Source organism: Pleurodeles waltl, chromosome 1_2, assembly GCF_031143425.1.
Source record: "Pleurodeles waltl isolate 20211129_DDA chromosome 1_2, aPleWal1.hap1.20221129, whole genome shotgun sequence".
NCBI classification, from domain to species: Eukaryota; Metazoa; Chordata; class Amphibia; order Caudata; family Salamandridae; genus Pleurodeles; species Pleurodeles waltl.
The window spans coordinates 154,343,921-154,359,480 of NC_090437.1; the positions used below are offsets into that span (position 1 = coordinate 154,343,921).

Here is a 15,560-nt window from a genome sequence, read left to right on the forward strand (position 1 = left end):
ACTAGAGACATGTTGCTGGCCACATGGGGAGAATGCCTTTGTCACTCTGTGGCTAGTAACAAAGCCTGTACTGGGTGGAGGTGCTTCACACCTCCCCCTTGCAGGAGCTGTAACACCTGACGGTGAGCCTCAAAGGCTCACCCCCTTTGTTACAGCACCACAGGGCACTCCAGCTAGTGGAGTTGCCGCCCCCTCCGGCCACGGCCCCACTTTTGGCGGCAAGGCCGGAGGAGATAATGAGAATAACAAGGAGGAGTCACTGGCCAGTCAGGACAGCCCCTAAGGTGTCCTGAGCTGAGGTGACTCTAACTTTTAGAAATCCTCCATCTTGTAGATGGAGGATTCCCCCAATAGGGATAGGAATGTGACCCCCTCCCCTTGGGAGGAGGCACAAAGAGGGTGTAACCACCCTCAGAGCTAGTAGCCATTGGCTACTAACCCCCCAGACCTAAATACGCCCTTAAATTTAGTATTTAAGGGCTCCCCAGAACCTAGGAACTCGGATTCCTGCAACCTAAGAAGAAGAGGACTGCTAAGCTGAAAAACCCTGCAGAGAAGACGGAGACACCAACTGCTTTGGCCCCAGCTCTACTGGCCTGTCTCCCCACTTCTAAAGACACTGCTCCAGCGATGCTTTCCCCAGGGACCAGCGACCTCTGAATCCTCAGAGGACTGCCCTGCTCTAGAAGGACCAAGAACTCCCAAGGACAGCGGCCCTGTTCACCCAAGACTGCAACTTTGCAACAAAGGAGCAACTTTAAAACAACTTGCGTTTCCCGCCGGAAGCGTGAGACCTACCACTCTGCACCCGACGCCCCCGGCTCGACTTGTGGAGAACAATCACTTCAGGGAGGACTCCCCGGCGACTGCGAGACCGTGAGTAGCCAGAGTTGCCCCCCCTGAGCCCCCACAGGGACGCCTGCAGAGGGAATCTCGAGGCTCCCCCTGACTGCAACTGCCTGCTCCTCAGATCCCGACGCCTAGTAAAGACTCTGCACCCGCAGCCCCCAGGACCTGAAGGATCAAAACTCCAGTGCAGGAGTGACCCCCAGGAGGCCCTCTCCCTTGCCCAGGTGGTGGCTAACCTGAGGAGCCCCCCCCTTGCCTGCCTGCATCGCTGAAGAGACCCCTTGGAATCCCATTGATTTCAATTACAAACCTGACGCGTGTTTGCACACTGCACCCAGCCGCCCCGTGCTCCTGAGGGTGTACTTTATGTGTGGACTTGTGTCCCCCCCCTGGTCTGCCCTCCAAAGACGCGGGTACTTACCTGCTGGCAGACTGGAACCGGGGCACCCCCTTCTCCATTGAAGCCTATGCGTTTTGGGCACCACTTTGACCTCTGCACCTGACAGGCCCCGAGCTGCTGGTGTGGTAACTTTGGGGTTGCTCTGAACCCCCAACGGTGGCCTACCTTGGACCCAAACTTGAACCCCGTAGGTGGTTTACTTACCTGCAAAAACTAACAAACTCTTACTCCCCCCAGGAACTGTTGAAAATTGCACTGTCTAGTTTTAAAATAGCTTTATGTGAAAAGTGTATATACTATTTTGCTAATTCAAAGTTCCTAAAGTACCTACCTGCAATACCTTTCATTTGAAGTATTACATGCAAATCTTGAACATGTGGTTCTTAAAATAAACTAAGAAAATATATTTTTCTATACAAAAACCTATTGGCCTGGAATTGTCTCTGAGCGTGTGTTCCTCATTTATTGCTTGTGTATGTACAACAAATGCTTAACAATACTCCTTTGATAAGCCTACTGCTCGACCACACTACCACAAAATAGAGCATTAGTATTATCTCTTTTTGCCACTATCTTACCTCTAAGGGGAACCCTTGGACTCTGTGCATGCTATTCCTTACTTTGAAATAGTACATACAGAGCCAACTTCGAACAGGAATATATTAAAGAAAACTCAAAAATTTCTACAAGTTACCGATCAGAAAGTTTAGAATCTTAACTAAATTGCACATTCACTTAAAAAAAGAAGTGCTGCTTACCTTGTGGATCATGGACTAAATGGATGGCGGAGAAATTAAAGACTTCTGGCTTTTTCTTTTTGTGTTTCTGTGTGAAATTAAAATACATTTAATAAAATTAAAGAGCTATGACCTAGAGAAACTATTTTACCTGAAATACCTCCCATCTGTAGCTTAATCTGGTTTAGTGTAATATTAAACATCAGTAAGCATCATTACTTTAATCCAGAGCACTACTATTCTACTGGATGTTATAAACAAACATGCACACTTTAGTTGAAGAGAAGATGGAGATAACATCCACTACTGTCAAGCCACTGAAAATTGCAATTTGTTGCTTCAAAAAGGAAAAGGGGGAAACAATAAAGCTAGGGTGAAAAAACAAGCCAGGAGCACAGAGAAACAAACTTTTAATAAGAAATAGTTAGAAAGAACATCTAGCTTGTCAAAAAGCACAAAATAAAACATTGACTTATGCTGTATTGTGTAACTCAGTGATTCAGTTAATTTTAAGCAGATTTTAGTTTTATTAAGTACTTTCGGTAGTACTATATATAAATAAAATGATAATCTTATCAAAAACGCTCTCAAGCAGTTCTGAAGAAAGTAATACAAGCAAGTTGATGGATGTGTTTTTTTGCAGGAAAACACTGACAGTGAACTGGGGTTGGTGCAGCTGAAGGACTTAAGAAAATCTAAAGGCCTTACAAAGGTGCACATCTTAATCCAATAGCAGCGCCACCCCCCACACTCCCATAACAGACTTATTTATATAGTTAGTAGTAACTTAATTGTAAGACTGAGGAACCTGAGAACGAAAATTATAAATGTATCAAAGGATTCTGCATTCGCAAACGGTGCGAATCACAAAATTCCACTGTTTGCAAATGCAAAATCGCCTTTCACAATGTATGAAAGGCATTCGCAGTGCAATTTTAAGGCATCGCTAAAATAGCAATTCCTTGCAACTGCAACAAGATATTGCGAATAGCATACTGCGATTTGCAAATAGTAACGTTGTAAGGAAATGCCTCCTTGGCATGGTTACCCCCTGACTTTTTGCCTTTGCTGATGCTATGTTTTGATTTGAAAGTGTGCTGAGGCCTGCTAACCAGGCCCCAGCACCAGTGTTCTTTCCCTAACCTGTACTTTTGTTTACACAATTGGCACACTCTGGCATCCAGGTAAGTCCCTTGTAACTGGTACCCCTGGTACCAAGGGCCCTGATGCCAGGGAAGGTCTCTAAGGGCTGCAGCATATCTTATGCCACCCTGGGGACCCCTCACTCAGCACAGATACACTGCTTGCCAGCTTGTGTGTGCTGGTGAGGACAAAACGAGTAAGTCGACATGGCACTCCCCTCAGGGTGCCATGCCAACCTCACACTGCCTATGCAGTATAGATAAGTCACCCCTCTAGTAGGCCTTACAACCCTAAGGCAGGGTGCACTATACCATAGGTGAGGGCACCAGTGCAAGAGCACTGTGCCCCTACAGTGTCTAAGCCAAACCTTAGACATTGTAAGTGCAGGGTAGCCATAAGAGTATATGGTCTGGGAGTCTGTCAAACACGAACTCCACAGCACCATAATGGCTACACTGAAAACTGGGAAGTTTGGTATCAAACTTCTCAGCACAATAAATGCACACTGATGCCAGTGTACATTTTATTGTAAAATACACCCCAGAGGTGCTCCCTGAAACCTTAACCAACTACCCGTGCAGGCTGACTGGTTTTAGCAGCCTGCCACACTCGAGACATGTTGCTGGCCACATGGGGAGAGTGCCTTTGTCACTCTGTGGCTAGTAACAAAGCCTGTACTGGGTGGAGATGCTTATCACCTCCCCCTTGCAGGAGCTGTAACACCTGGCGGTGAGCCTCAAAGGCGCACCCCCTTTGTTACTGCACCACAGGGCATTCCAGCTAGTGGAGTTGCCCGCCCCCTCACGGCCTCACTTTTGGCGGCAAGGCCGGAGGAGATAATGAGAAAAACAAGGAGGAGTCACTGGCCAGTCAGGACAGCCCCTAAGGCAACCTGAGCTGAAGTGACTCTGACTTTTAGGAATCCTCCATCTTGCAGATGGAGGATCCCCCCAATAGGGATAGGAATGTGACCCCCTCCCCTTGGGAGGAGGCACAAAGAGGGTGTAGCCACCCTCAGGGCTAGTAGCCATTGGCTACTGCCCTCCCTGACCTAAACACACCCCTAAATTCTGTATTTAGGGGCTCCCCTGAACCTAGAAACTCAGATTCCTGCAACCTAAGAAGAAGAGGACTGCTGAGCTGAAAAACCCTGCAGAGAAGACGGAGACACCAACTGCTTTGGCCCCAGCTCTACCGGCCTGTCTCCCCCCCCTTTTGAAGAAACTGCTCCAGCGACGCTTTCCCCAGGACCAGCGACCTCTGAATCCTCAGAGGACTGCCCTGCTCTAAAAGGACCAAGAAACTCCAGAGAACAGCGGCCCTGTTCACCCAAGACTAGAACTTTGTTTCCAAAGAAGCAACTTAAAGACAACTGCATTACCCGCCAGAAGCGTGAGACTTGCAACTCTGCACCCGACGCCCCCGGCTCGACTTGTGGAGAACCAACACTTCTGGGAGGACTCCCCGGCGACTACGAGACCGTGAGTAGCCAGAGTTGCCCCCCCCTGAGCCCCCACAGCGACGCCTGCAAAGGGAATCCCGAGGCTCCCCCTGACCGCAACTGCCTGACTCCCAGATCCAGACGCCTGGAAAAGACCCTGCACCCGCAGCCCCCAGGACCTGAAAGATCGGAACTCCAGTGCAGGAGTGACCCCCAGGAGGCCCTCTCCCTTGCCCAGGTGGTGGCTACCCCGAGGAGCCCCCCCTTGCCTGCCTGCATCGCTGAAGAGACCCCTTGGTCTCCCATTGATTCCAATTGAAAACCCGACGCGTGTTTGCACACTGCACCCGGCCGCCCCCGTGCTGCTGAGGGTGTACTTTCTGTGCTAACTTGTGTCGCCCCCGGTGCCCTACAAAACCCCCCTGGTCTGCCCTCCGAAGACGCGGGTACTTACCTGCTGGCAGACTGGAACCGGGGCACCCCCTTCTCCATTGAAGCCTATGTGTTTTGGGCACCACTTTGAACTCTGCACCTGACCGGCCCTGAGCTGCTGGTGTGGTAACTTTGGGGTTGCTCTGAACCCCCAACGGTGGGCTACCTTGGACCCAAACTTGAACCCCGTAGGTGGTTTACTTACCTGCAAGAACTAACATTTACTTACCTCCCCTAGGAACTGTGAAAATTGCACTGTCTAGTTTTAAAATAGCTATATGTGGTTTATTTGAAAAGTATATATGCTATTGTGATTATTCAAAGTTCCTAAAGTACTTACCTGCAATACTTTTCATGCTAAGTATTACATGTAGAATTCGAACCTGTGGTTCTTAAAATAAACTAAGAAAATATATTTTTCTATACAAAAACCTATTGGCCTGGAATTGTCTCTGAGTGTGTGTTCGTCATTTATTGCCTGTGTGTATGTACAACAAATGCTTAACACTACTACTTTGATAAGCCTACTGCTCGACCACACTACAACAAAATAGAGCATTAGTATTATCTCTTTTTGCCACTATCTTACCTCTAAGGGGAACCCTTGGACTCTGTGCATACTATTCCTTACTTTGAAATAGTGCATACAGAGCCAACTTCCTACAGAAAGGGTACACATTCCATGAACATACAAGTCATAAGCAATGCCTCCAATGTTATAACGGATCTTGTGACCAGATACCCAGGTAGCACACAGGACTCCTACATTTTCAGGCACAGTGGAATTCACACAAGAATACTTGCTGGGGAGTTTGGCAAAGGATACCTACTTGGTAATGTAATAGTTGACAAAGTCGCCTTGATACGTGATGTCACGAATAACAATTACTCATTTTACTCTCCTGTCATTCTAGGAGACAGTGCTTATGCAGTGTGCTCCTTCATACTTACATCCTATCTGAATCCTGCCACACCAGGCGAAAGGAAAATGCAGCACACAGGACGACACACAGCGTTGTAGAGAGGACCTTCGGCCTGCTAAAGAGCCGTTTCAGATGCCTGCACAAGAGTGGTGGTACACTGCAATACGGCCCCGAAAACACCTGCTAAAAATCGTGGCTACATGTGCTATGTTTCACAACATCGCAACAACGAGGGGCGTACTAGTGGAACCCACAGAGCCTGACTCCGATAAGGATGACAATCCCTTGCCACCCCTTCATCTTGCAGACAGCAGCAGTGCAGCAGAGGGCAGACAAAGACGGGCTGAGATCACGCGCAACTATTTCTGATGTAAGTAATGACAACACCACGTCTACGTTTATGTATTGCTGTAGGTAGCATCTTTATTGCCTTGACTTCAGGTAATATATTTGTGATTAGGACATAGGTAAGCATTATACACAAACAGGTGTCAATTACAGTGCCAAACTATTAGCATCATAGTATCACTGCATTGCTACATGCTGAGCAAGTCCCCTGTAACTTTCAACATTATTTTTTACGTCCACGCACTCCACTTGAGTGCTTGGTGGCACCTCTTGTTGCGGGTTCCAAGACAGTACTGTGTCTGGTACGGTGTAAAGAAATGGCTCCCTGTTGCAGTTACCCCCCACTTTTTGCCTGATACTGACTTGACTGAGAAGTGTGCTGGGACCCTGCTAACCAGGCCCCAGCACCAGTGTTCTTTCACCTAAAATGTAATTTTGATTCCACAATTGGCACACCCTGGCATCCAGGTAAGTCCCTTGTAACTGGTACCCCTGGTACCAAGGGCCCTGATGCCAGGGAAGGTCTCTAAGGGCTGCAGCATATCTTATGCCACCCAGGGGACCCCTCACTCAGCACAGACACACTGCTTGCCAGCTTGTGTGTGCTGATGAGAACAAAACGAGTAAGTCGGCATGGCACTCCCCTCAGGGTGCCATGCCAACCTCACACTGCCTATGCAGTATAGATAAGTCACCCCTCTAGTAGGCCTTACAGCCCTAAGGCAGGGTGCACTATAACACAGGTGAGGGCATATGTGCATGAGCACTATGCCCCTACAGTGTCTAAGCAAAACCTTAGACATTGTAAGTGCAGGGTAGCCATAAGATTATATGGTCTGGGAGTCTGTCAAAAACGAACTCCACAGCTCCATAATGGCTACACTGAATACTGGGAAGTTTAGTATCAAACTTCTCAGAATAATAAACCCACACTGATGCCAGTGTTGGATTTATTAAAAAATGCACACAGAGAGCATCTTAGAGATGCCCCCTGTATTTTACCCAATTGTTCAGTGCAGGACTGACTGGTCTGTGCCAGCCTGCTGCTGAGAGACAAGTTTCTGACCTCATGCGGTGAGAGCCTTTGTGCCCTCTGAGGACAGAAACAAAGCCTGCTCTGGGTGGAGGTGCTTCACACCTCCCCCCTGCAGGAACTGTAACACCTAGCAGTGAGCTTCAAAGGCTCAAGCTTCGTGTTACAATGCCCCAGGGCACTCCAGCTAGTGGAGATGCCTGCCCCCTGGACACAGCCCCCACTTTTGGCGGCAAGTCCAGGAGGAGATAATGAGAATAACAAGGAGGAGTCACTGGCCAGTCAGGACAGCCCCTAAGGTGTCCTGAGCTGAGGTGACTCTGACTTTTAGAAATCCTTCATCTTGTAGAAGGAGGATTCCCCCAATAGGGATAGGAATGTGACCCCCTCCCCTTGGGAGGAGGCACAAAGAGGGTGTACCCACCCTCAGGGCTAGTAGCCATTGGCTACTAACCCCCAGACCTAAACACGCCCTTAAATTTAGTATTTAAGGGCCCCCCTGAACCTAAGAATTTAGATTCCTGCAACTTACAGAAGAAGAGGACTGCTGAGCTGAAAAACCCCTGCAGAAGAAGAAAGAAGACACCAACTGCTTTGGCCCCAGTCCTACTGGCCTGTCTCCTGCCTTCTAAAGAAACCTGCTCCAGCGACGCTTTACCCAGGACCAGCGACCTCTGAATCCTCAGAGGACTGCCTTGCTTCAAGAGGAACAAGAAACTCCCGAGGACAGCGGCCCTGTTCCAAAAAGACTGCAACTTTGTTTCAGAGGAGCAGATTTAAAGACCCCTGCAATCCCCGCAAGAAGCGTGAGACTTGCAACACTGCACCCGGCGACGCCGACTCGACTGGTGGAGAACTAACACCTCAGGGAGGACCCTCCGGCGACTCCGAGACTGTGAGTACCAAAGTTGTCCCCCCTGAGCCCCCACAGCGACGCCTGCAGAGGGAATCCCCAGGCTCCCCCTGACCGCGACTGCCTGACTCTAAAATCCCGACGGCTGGAAAAGACCCTGCACCCGCAGCCCCCAGCACCTGAAGGATCGGAACTCCAGTGCAGGAGTGACCCCCAGGAGGCCCTCTCCCTTGCCCAGGTGGTGGCTACCCCAAGGAGCCCCCCCCCTTGCCTGCCTGCACCGCTGAAGAGACCCCTTGGTCTCCCATTGGAAACCCGACGCTTGTTTGCACACTGCACCCGGCCGTCCCCGCGCTGCTGAGGGTGTACTTTTTGTGTGGACTTGTGTCCCCCCCGGTGCCCTACAAAACCCCCCTGGTCTGCCCTCCGAAGACGCGGGTACTTACCTGCTGGCAGACCGGAACCGGGGCACCCCCTTCTCTCCATTGAAGCCTATGCGTTTTGGGCACCACTTTGAACTCTGCACCTGACCGGCCCTGAGCTGCTGGTGTGGTGACTTTGGGGTTTCTCTGAACCCCCAACGGTGGGCTACTTTGGACCCCAATCTTAACCTCGTAGGTGGTTTACTTACCTGCAAAAACTAACATTACTTTACCTCCCCCAGGAACTGTGAAAATTGCACTGTGTCCACTTTTAAAACAGCTATTTGTGTTTTATGTGAAAAGTATATCTGCTACTGTAATTATTCAAAGTTCCTAAAGTACTTACCTGCAATACCTTTCAAATGAGATATTACATGTAGAATTTGAACCTGTGGTTCTTAAAATAAAGAAAATATATTTTTCTAGAACAAAACCTATTGGCTGGATTTGTCTCTGAGTGTGTGTTCCTCATTTATTGCCTGTGTGTATGTACAACAAATGCTTAACACTACTCCTTGGATAAGCCTACTGCTCGACCACACTACCACAAAATAGAGCATTAGTATTATCTCTTTTTGCCACTATCTTACCTCTAAGGGGAACCCTTGGACTCTGTGCATACTATTCCTTACTTTGAAATAGTGCATACAGAGCCAACTTCCTACATACTGCAACGCCTAAGATCCATCACAGGAGCTGTGAGACTGCTGCGGCTAGAGAGCTCCTCACCATCCCCACCACCCAGTTTGCTTTGTGCAGCACTCCATGCTGTCTGCATTGTCTCCAAAACATTAGTGATTTGCACCAATCGTTGTGCAACGTCCCGACTGCAATGTGCCATATCCACTTGCATGCCCACAGCATGTCGTGAAACCAAAGCAGTTGTGGTAGTGAGCCGATTGACAGATATGCAGAACCCATCCAACCTGCCCATCAATTGGTGATGGCGCCTACGGTGGCTGACACGCTCCTGCTGCATCACAGTGCAGCGTTCCCCAACGGCATTTGTCATCTCCTTTGCGTGTTCTGCTGCTGTTTGCTGTCCCTCATGCAGCTTGCACATATTTTCATTGAGAGACTCCAACTGCTTGTGCATTGATCCCCTGTTGTCATTGTGAGACTCAAATTGCCTGTGCATTGCTCCCATGTTATGATCGACTGACACCAACTGCCTGTGCATTGACCTCATGTGTTTATATTGCAGGCGCTGCACTTTCAGCATGGAAGCCTCAAGGCCACCAAAGCTTGATGGGCCCTCACCTCCCTCTGTGCACTGTCTGCCTTATTCGCAATGCCTCCTAAGGGGGGTGGACTGACGCTGGGGCAGGGACTGCTGTCTGTCGGTGCTTCTAGACTTTGGGAGTGGTGCGGGTCCTTCATCTGGCATTTCATCAGAGTCCAGATTATACTCAGGGAGGGGTAGCACTCTTACCCTGCGTCTAGTTGGTGCTTGTATGAAGGACTCACTAGTGTGAGTCGGACGGTGGATGACTTTCGCTATCCCCCACATTTCCACCCTCTGCTGCGTCAGGGCCCGGAACATCAGAAACAACAATGCGCAGCATGTCATTCTTGGATATGTACTCACAAAGTTGCGCAACAGGATTAAATTTACCCTGGCATAGTATCTCAGAGTCTTTTGTGTTGTGCGATTTTTAAGAAATTGCTATTACTGACTCGCAATTTTCATACATCCCATTTTGCATTTCTTAAATAGCGATTTCTTAAAACTCACTATTTAAGAATGCAAACTGGGAGCTTGTTACATCTGGCCCTAAATCCTCCCTGTGCCAATGGAATGAAGTCAGTAATCTAAAAATCCAGCTCTTGTTATCTAAGCAAAAATCTTAATGTAAGGTTCAACAAAATCTGACAAAATACAATGGCCACAGCATAGCTGAATATGTGTCTTAATTAAAGGCCAAATCAAAGCTCAGGCGGTGGTCTGTGATTAAAATGGCAAATGGTATATTGCCAGTAGCAGCCAATCAGACCAAAAATTCCTACAGAAGGAGTCACTGATCTGAAGCAAAGAAAAGCAGCTATGGACGGAAACTAAATTTTAAAATAAATAAACTTTAAAAGTATTTGGAAACTGTCAGAAGTTACTGACAGAAGGTACTCACATAACCATCATAGTTACAAGCAAAAAGCCAACACATTCACATAACTTAAGGTGCTAGCCTCTCAAAAGGACCAACATTTCTAAAAGCATAATGTCCACTGATAAGCTCTATGAACACAGTTTTCAGACTTGACTAGTGCTGATCATTAGCTACTCTCAATTCCAACTGTGTCTGAATCACTCAATGAAAAGATGGGTTTTTTCAGCCTTAGGAATAGTATGTTAATGTTTTTTTTTTGTTTGTTTTTTTTTACTTGCGAGTGGTTCATGTGACATCAGGGAGTTAGTGACATCTTGGATGTGGATTGCAGCTCTTTTAACCACTCGTGGCCAGAAAAGCTTGTGATCAAAGTCTTGGAAATTGATTTATCAGCAAGTTGGCAAAAGAAATGCAAATACAAACCAATCTGTCCAACAGATGTGAGGTTGTGAAGAAAAGTAAAAAGCAAAAAAGGAAGTAAAATGACCAACCAATTGTTCCAAACCACCTAAGGCATGGTCTCAATATTTTTCAATTTCAGAGATTCGGTCAAAGTGTTAATGGAAGGCAAAGAGCCATATACAAGAACAAATTAAATGAAAATTGATCTCCATCCCAAACCTTTTAAGGCATTCCAGAAAAGCCTTGTTAAATTCCCCAGGGCAAACTGTGTACTGGGTAAATAAACTATAGTGCAACGTATCATTTTTACCATGGTCACAATTTGCAAAACATTCAGTTTTTGAGGCCTTTGAATGGGGGACATTGTGCTAACTGGCCATTTTTTTTCCTACAAACTGAAAAATATGCGCTTCTCCCAGAAAAGGTCTGTGCCAGGATTTATAATGTATGTGGTGTGCACAACAGCACCACTGTTGCAATCTCAATTTGAGTACAAACAGGAGCCAGCACCCAAAACAAGATCATCACCACGCTGCAAAGAGTGCATAATTTTCTGTGCTCGTAGCAGGGGAAAAATAAAAACCAAGTACAGTACATGTAAGGAAATGCCTCCTTGGCATGGTTGCCCCCTGACTTTTTGCCTTTGCTGATGCTATGCTTACAATTGAAAGTGTGCTGAGGCCTGCTAACCAGGCCCCAGCACCAGTGTTCTTTCCCTAACCTGTACTTTTGTATCCACAATTGGCAGACCCTGGCATCCAGATAAGTCCCTTGTAACTGGTACTGCTAGTACCAAGGGCCCTGATGCCAAGGAAGGTCTCTAAGGGCTGCAGCATGTCTTATGCCACCCTGGAGACCTCTCACTCAGCACAGACACACTGCTTGCCAGCTTGTGTGTGCTAGTGAGGACAAAACGAGTAAGTCGACATGGCACTCCCCTCAGGGTGCCATGCCAGCCTCTCACTGCCTATGCAGTATAGGTAAGACACCCCTCTAGCAGGCCTTACAGCCCTAAGGCAGGGTGCACTATACCATAGGTGAGGGTACCAGTGCATGAGCATGGTACCCCTACAGTGTCTAAACAAAACCTTAGACATTGTAAGTGCAGGGTAGCCATAAGAGTATATGGTCTGGGAGTCTGTCAAACACGAACTCCACAGCACCATAATGGCTACACTGAAAACTGGGAAGTTTGGTATCAAACTTCTCAGCACAATAAATGCACACTGATGCCAGTGTACATTTTATTGCAAAATACACCCCAGAGGGCACCTTAGAGGTGCCCCTTGAAACTTAACCGACTGTCTGTGTAGGCTGACTAGTTCCAGCAGCCTGCCACACCAGAGACATGTTGCTGGCCCCATGGGGAGAGTGCCTTTGTCACTCTGAGGCCAGTAACAAAGCCTGCACTGGGTGGAGATGCTAACACCTCCCCCAGGCAGGAGCTGTAACACCTGGCGGTGAGCCTCAAAGGCTCACCCCTTTGTCACAGCCCAGCAGGGCACTCCAGCTTAGTGGAGTTGCCCGCCCCCTCCGGCCACGGCCCCCACTTTTGGCGGCAAGGCTGGAGGGAACAAAGAAAGCAACAAGGAGGAGTCACTGGCCAGTCAGGACAGCCCCTAAGGTGTCCTGAGCTGAGGTGACTCTGACTTTTAGAAATCCTCCATCTTGCAGATGGAGGATTCCCCCAATAGGGTTAGGATTGTGACCCCCTCCCCTTGGGAGGAGGCACAAAGAGGGTGTACCCACCCTCAGGGCTAGTAGCCATTGGCTACTAACCCCCCAGACCTAAACACGCCCTTAAATTTAGTATTTAAGGGCTACCCTGAACACTAGAAAATTAGATTCCTGCAACTACAAGAAGAAGGACTGCCTAGCTGAAAACCCCTGCAGAGGAAGACCAGAAGACGACAACTGCCTTGGCTCCAGAAACTCACCGGCCTGTCTCCTGCCTTCCAAAGATCCTGCTCCAGCGACGCCTTCCAAAGGGACCAGCGACCTCGACATCCTCTGAGGACTGCCCCGGCTTCGAAAAGGCAAGAAACTCCCGAGGACAGCGGACCTGCTCCAAGAAAAGCTGCAACTTTGTTTCCAGCAGCTTTAAAGAACCCTGCAAGCTCCCCGCAAGAAGCGTGAGACTTGCAACACTGCACCCGGCGACCCCGACTCGGCTGGTGGCGATCCAACACCTCAGGAGGGACCCCAGGACTACTCTAAGACTGTGAGTACAAAAACCTGTCCCCCCTGAGCCCCCACAGCGCCGCCTGCAGAGGGAATCCCGAGGCTTCCCCTGACCGCGACTCTTTGAATCCTAAGTCCCGACACCTGGGAGAGACCCTGCACCCGCAGCCCCCAGGACCTGAAGGACCGGACTTTCACTGGAGGAGTGACCCCCAGGAGTCCCTCTCCCTTGATCAAGTGGAGGTTTCCCCGAGGAACCCCCCCCTTGCCTGCCTGCAGCGCTGAAGAGATCCCTAGATCTCCCATTAACTTCCATTACAAACCCGACGCTTGTTTCTACACTGCACCCGGCCGCCCCCGCGCTGCTGAGGGTGAAATTTCTGTGTGGGCTTGTGTCCCCCCCGGTGCCCTACAAAACCCCCCTGGTCTGCCCTCCGAAGACGCGGGTACTTACCTGCAAGCAGACCGGAACCGGGGCACCCCCTTCTCTCCATTCTAGCCTATGTGTTTTGGGCACCACTTTGAACTCTGCACCTGACCGGCCCTGAGCTGCTGGTGTGGTGACTTTGGGGTTGCTCTGAACCCCCAACGGTGGGCTACCTTGGACCAAGAACTGAACCCTGTAAGTGTCTTACTTACCTGGTAAAACTAACAAAAACTTACCTCCCCCAGGAACTGTGAAAATTGCACTAAGTGTCCACTTTTAAAACAGCTATTTGTCAATAACTTGAAAAGTATACATGCAATTTTGATGATTTGAAGTTCCTAAAGTACTTACCTGCAATACCTTTCGAATGAGATATTACATGTAGAATTTGAACCTGTGGTTCTTAAAATAAACTAAGAAAAGATATTTTTCTATATAAAAACCTATTGGCTGGATTTGTCTCTGAGTGTGTGTACCTCATTTATTGTCTATGTGTATGTACAACAAATGCTTAACACTACTCCTTGGATAAGCCTACTGCTCGACCACACTACCACAAAATAGAGCATTAGTATTATCAAAGTTTTTACCACTATTTTACCTCTAAGGGGAACCCTTGGACTCTGTGCATACTATTCCTTACTTTGAAATAGTGCATACAGAGCCAACTTCCTACATTGGTGGATCAGCGGTGGGGTACAAGACTTTGCATTTGCTGGACTACTCAGCCAATACCTGATCACACGACAAATTCCAAAATTGTCATTAGAAATTCATTTTTGCAATTTGAAATTTTTCTAAATTCTTAAAAGTCCTGCTAGGGCCTTGTGTGTTAAGTCCCTGTTTAGCATTGTCTTTTAGAGTTTAAAAGTTTGTTAAAAGTTTGAAATTAGATTCTAGAAACAGTTTTAGATTCTTTAAAAAGTCTTCCAACTTTTAGCAAAATAATGTCTGATACAGAGATGAATGTGGTGGAACTCGACACCACACCTTACCTCCATCTTAAGATGAGGGAGCTAAGGTCTCTCTGTAATATCAAAAAAATAACCATTGGCTCCAGACCTACCAAAATTCAGCTCCAGGAGCTGTTGGCAGAGTTTGAAAAAGCCAACCCCTCTGATGATGACCTCACAGAGGAAGAAATTAGTGACTTGGAGGCCAATGTCCCTCCTCCAGTCCTAAATAGGGAGAACAGGACCCCTCAAGTCCTGTCTCCAACTGTGTTAGTCAGAAATAGTGAGTCCCTCACAGGAGGGTCCCACATTTCTGAAATCACTGAGGATGCTCTCAGTGAAGATGACCTCCTGTTAGCCAGGATGGCCAAAAGATTGGCTTTAGAGAGACAGCTCCTAGCCATAGAAAGGGAAAGACAAGAGATGGGCCTAGGACCCATCAATGGTGGCAGCAATATAAATAGGGTCAGAGATTCTCCTGACATGTTAAAAATCCCCAAAGGGATTGTGACAAAATATGAAGATGGTGATGACATCACCAAGTGGTTCACAGCTTTTGAGAGGGCTTGTGTAACCAGAAAAGTGAACAGATCTCACTGGGGTGCTCTCCTTTGGGAAATGTTCACTGGAAAGTGTAGGGATAGACTCCTCACACTCTCTGGAAAAGATGCAGAATCTTATGACCTCATGAAGGGTACCCTGATTGAGGGCTTTGGATTCTCCACTGAGGAGTACAGGATTAGGTTCAGGGGGGCTCAAAAATCCTCGAGCCAGACCTGGGTTGACTTTGTTGACTACTCAGTGAAAACACTAGATGGTTGGATTCAAGGCAGTGGTGTAAGTAATTATGATGGGCTGTACAATTTATTTGTGAAAGAACACCTGTTAAGTAATTGTTTCAATGATAAACT

At 47.9% G+C, this 15,560-nt stretch overlaps 1 protein-coding gene across 3 annotated transcripts in view; it reads right to left on the minus strand.

The window, feature by feature from the left end:
* Window positions 1–15,560, minus strand: part of SDAD1 (SDA1 domain containing 1) — a 412,284-nt gene that overhangs the window by 180,689 nt on the left and 216,035 nt on the right. For all 3 annotated transcript variants that reach the window (XM_069236846.1, XM_069236848.1, XM_069236847.1), the window contains one exon: window positions 2,008–2,074. In XM_069236846.1, coding sequence (XP_069092947.1) covers window positions 2,008–2,074 — 67 coding nt within the window. The remainder of the gene's footprint in view (window positions 1–2,007; window positions 2,075–15,560) is intronic.